Source organism: Camellia sinensis, chromosome 4, assembly GCF_055761805.1.
Source record: "Camellia sinensis isolate YWXY chromosome 4, ASM5576180v1, whole genome shotgun sequence".
In the NCBI taxonomy this organism is placed as follows: domain Eukaryota; kingdom Viridiplantae; phylum Streptophyta; class Magnoliopsida; order Ericales; family Theaceae; genus Camellia; species Camellia sinensis.
The window spans coordinates 199,554,861-199,559,707 of NC_138964.1; the positions used below are offsets into that span (position 1 = coordinate 199,554,861).

The 4,847-nt window shown below is 40.0% G+C and overlaps 1 protein-coding gene across 1 annotated transcript; it reads left to right on the forward strand.

Annotated features, from left to right (window-relative positions):
• Positions 1-1,290: 1,290 nt before the first annotated feature.
• Positions 1,291-1,884, forward strand: LOC145824372 (putative mitochondrial protein AtMg00860). The gene is made up of 2 exons (XM_082924014.1): positions 1,291-1,632; positions 1,723-1,884. Exons 1-2 carry the CDS (start codon positions 1,291-1,293, stop codon positions 1,882-1,884), a joined length of 504 nt encoding a protein of 167 aa, XP_082780140.1.
• Positions 1,885-4,847: the final 2,963 nt, after the last annotated feature.

Below are 4,847 nucleotides of genomic sequence, written 5' to 3' on the forward strand. Positions count from 1 at the left end.
AGCTCCTAACACCAAGTGAGCTGCCAAGCCCGTTAACAATAAAGACGCCGCAAGACAAGGCAGGGTGTTTGCATTAGTTCCGAGAGATGTTCAAAATGCTGTAACAGTGGTGTCAGGTACATTTATTGTTCACGATTATTCTACTCATGTATTGTTTGATTCTGGCTCTACCCATTCCTTTGTGTCAAAACTATTTGCTCAAAATTTAGATAAATTTGAGGAAGTATTGTCTTATATGTTATGTGTGTCTTCACCTTTGTAAGACTCTATGATATGTACTTCTGTATATTTTGCTTGTGAACTCCTACTTGGGGATATTCGGGTATATGCCAACTTATTGCCTCTTGACATGACTCACTTCGATGTTATTCTGGGAATGGACTGGCTGAGTGACTATTGTGCAACAATTGACTATTTGACTAAGCAAATTAGTTTCCACCCTCCGGGACAATCAGAATTCATCTTTCAGGGACATGGAGTGACTTCTCCACCTTATTTGTTTTCTGCAGTAAGGGCTTGTAAACTAATTCAGAAGGGATGTCAGGGGTATCTATGCGGTGTTTTGGAGAGGCAAGTGGGGAATGAGAGTACTGATATGATTCCAGTTGTTTGTGAATTTCCGGATGTTTTTCCGAAAGACTTACCGGGGGAATTAGTAGATCGTGAAATCGAGTTTACAATTGAAGTGGTGCCAGGAACTCAACTCCTTTCTAAGACTCCGTATAGAATATCACCAGTTGAGATGAAGGAATTAACAGTTCAGTTACAAGAATTACTTGATAAGGGGTTCATTCGTCCGAGTGTTTGTCCTTGGGGTGCACCAGTTCTGTTTGTGAAAAAGAAAGACTGAACACTCCGATTATGTATAGATTACAGGGAACTTAATAAAGTGACAATCAAGAATAAGTACCCATTACCCAGGATCGATGATTTGTTTGACCAGCTACATGGGGCACAAATTTTTTCGAAAATAGATTTACGGTCCGGATACCACCAATTAAAGGTCAAAGCCGATGATGTCGAGAAACAGCTTTCCGAACTCGATACGGACATTATGAATTTCTGGTTATGCCCTTTGGAGTCACTAACGCACCAGCAGCGTTTATGGATTTGATGAATCGTGTCTTCAAGCCCTATTTGGATGAGTTTGTAGTGGTATTTATTGATGACATCCTTATTTACTCGAAGAATGCAGAAGCTCATGAGAATCATCTTCGTTTAATTCTTCAAATACTCCGAGAAAAGAAACTGTATGCAAAGCTGAAGAAATGTGAATTATGGCTACATGAGATGGCATTTTTGGGGCATGTAATAACAAAGGAAGGAGTCTCTATTGATCCACACAAAATTGCGGCGATCGTGAATTGGCCAACTCCTACCAATGTAACTGAGGTGCGTAGTTTTATGGGATTAGCCGGGTACTATAGGAGGTTTGTTCAAGATTTCTCCGAAATCGTTGTACCACTTACGCAGCTGACTCAAAAGGGAGTTGCATTTGAATGGTCAGAACAACGAGAATCTGCCTTCCGGGAATTAAAAATGAAGTTAGCTACAGCTCCAGTTCTTGCCTTACTGTCTGGAACCAATGGATTTGTGATCTACAATGACGCTTCGTATAAAGGACTTGGCTGTGTACTTATGCAAAATGGAAGAGTTATCGCTTATGCTTCCCAATAGCTCAAACCCCATGAAAAGAATTATCCCACACATGATCTTGAGCAGGCAGCAGTGGTCTTTGCTTTGAAGATATGGCGGCATTATCTATATGGGACTACCTGTGAAGTTTATACTGATCATAAGAGCCTCAAGTACCTTTTTATGCAAAAGGAGTTGAATATGCGACAGCGATGGTGGTTGGAACTTATTAAGGATTATGATGTGTAGATCCATTACCATCCTGGTAAAGCCAATACAGTTGTAAACGCAGTAAGCTAGAAAGGCACGGGGAATTTGGCAAATTTACCTACAAAACAAAGAGAGTTATTGGTTGAATTGGATAAAATGAATGTTAACCTTGTGGTGCATGGACGGGAGGCCATAATAGCAGCAACGATGGCCCAACCAACATTAATTGAAGAAATCAAACTACGTCAGATGGAGGATGAAACTCTGAAGAGGATATGTGATGAGCTAGAGACAAAACCGAGATCGGGATTCAATTTGATGAATTCAGTACTCAAATTCCAAGGTAGATTATGTGTTCCCAATGTGTCAGGAATTAGGCAGAAATTGATGGGAGAAGCACATGCCTCGAGATTATCATTGCATCCTGGAAGCACTAAGATGTATCTGGATTTAAAACAAAATTTTTGCTGGCCAAGTATGAAAAAGGAAATCGCGGATTTCGTCTCCAAGTGTTTGCAATGTCAGCAAGTAAAGGCAGGGCATCAGAGACAAGCAAGATTATTGTAACCCCTTCCAATCCCGGAATGGAAGTGGGAACATCTGACCATGGATTTTGTTATAGGGCTACCACGGACTTCTCGGGGTATGAATTCTGTATGGGTCATTGTAGACCGGTTAACTAAGTCCGCCCATTTCCTACCTGTGAAAACTCAGTACAATGCGGATGAACTTGCTATAATCTATGTAAATGAAATTGTGAGACTCCATGGTGTTCCAGTTTCAATAGTATCAGATAAAGATCCAAAGTTTGTATCTAGATTCTGACAGAGTCTGCAGGAGGCAATGGGTACAGAATTAAAGTTTAGCACAGCTTTCCACCCTCAGACAGACGGACAATCTGAGAGAACGATACAGACATTGGAATATATGCTCCGAATGTGTGTTTTGGATTTCCAAGAAAGTTGGGAAACTCACCTACCGTTGGTAGAGTTCACGTATAATAATAGTTATCATTTGAGTATTGTGATGGCGCCCTATGAAGCTCTGTATAGGAAACCATGTCGCTCCCCCGTGTGTTGGACTGAAGTTGGAGACAGGGCATTGTTAGGGCCTGAACTTGTTTAACTGACAACTGAAAAGATTAGGACTATTCGAGGAAGACTAAAAACTGCCCAAAGTAGACAAAAGAGTTATGCGGACAACCGACGAAGAAATTTGGAATTTGAAGTGGATAGTCATGTTTTTGTGAAAGTTACCCCGATGAATGGACATCCAAGATTTGGGAAAAAGGGTAAGTTAACACCCCGATATGTTGGTTCATTTCAAATTTTGGAGAGAGTGGGTCCGGTAGCTTACCAAGTTGCTCTTCCGCCTAGTATGAGTCAAGTACATAATGTGTTCCATGTCTCTATGCTTCGAGGATATCTTCTGGATCCATCTCATGTCAATGACTACCACCAAATCATTCTGGATGATAAGTTGACATATGAAGAGAAACCAATTCAGATTCTGGATCGACAAGTGAAACAGTTACGGAATCGAGAAATTCCAATGGTAAAGGTTGAGTGGCAAGAACATTACGGAACTGAAGCGACTTGGGAAAAAGAAGAGGAAATGCAACACCAGTATCCGCATCTGTTTCTATCATAAGGTAAAGCAAGTTTGAGGGACCAAACTTATTTAAAAGGGGGAGAGTGTAATAACCCGACCCTCGTATATGTTTTCTGGTATGCTATTAGTCCCTTACTCTGTACATTTATGTGCTTGCTATGAAATTCCCTGGGAAATTAAACTTAGTTGGGTGAATCTTATGAATATAAATTCATATCTGTCTAAAATGGGAAGTATCTGTTACAATTGTGATGTTCCGATCTGAAATTGAGAGTCTTAGAGACTTGCTAATCAAAAGTCGACTTTACATTTAAGTTCAGTATAATTTTTAGATCATGATAGGATTTTTTGTGAAAATCTGATTCGGAACCATTAAACTGATTGAATTTCGTCTTCATTCACCTTATATATATATATATATATATGTTCTTTAAACATTTGATTTAGTGCCATTATACAAATGTCTCCTCAGAGAGAGAGTTAGGGAAGAAGAGGATTTCAGAGGTAGAGGAGAAGTTCTTCAAGGAAAAAGATTGGGAGGGTTTGTAAAGATTGACCCAAGGTATGTAAGAATTACTTTACATAAGCCTTTTCTTGAACATGTGTAAGAATTCCCTTCAATTGTGAGAACTAGGGTTTGTGGTGGAAATTTTGTGTGTGATGCTTACTCAATTGGAAAATTGTACTTATCATTGTTTGTTTTGGAGGTTAATTTGAGCTATGTGAGGGAAATTATACTTTATTCTTTGTTTTCCAAGTTGAACTCACATGGTGATATATATATTGTTCCTATATTAATGATGGCCATCAACATGAAAGAATTGGATTGTAATTGATTGTGATTGTGAATTCAAAGTAGTTAAGGACTCAAGTAAGTTTGTGATTCATCCTTACGTGATTTTGAACCATGTTCTTGTATTAAATGTACCTATTTTGGGCCTTGCTATATATTTACCAAGAGGGGTTTTTGTTGGAATTTCGGGCTGCAAAATGGCCAGAATCGCCGCACGTACGGGGCTTACAGCCGCACGTGCGGGTCTCACAGCTGCACGTGCGGAAAGCAGGGGATTTTGGGGCTAAGGCTACTGGAAAAGAGGCACGTGCGGGACCTCACAACCGCACATGCAGGAAACACTGCTGTACATGCGGGGCTCACAGCCACACGTGCGGCCCTTGTTGGAAAATTTTGTTTGCTCTGTTTCACCTGTTTAACCCTCTGGTGTTATTAAAATTTGTATTTGACGCCTCTTCAGTGTTTGTAAATTCGTTTGAAGCGAAACGAATCAGATAATGTTTAAATCGAGAAATGAACTAATTTCTAAACAGCGCATGTATGTAGGGCATAAACCGGAAGGGACTGCCGCTTCACCACAGCACTGTGAGTAATAGTA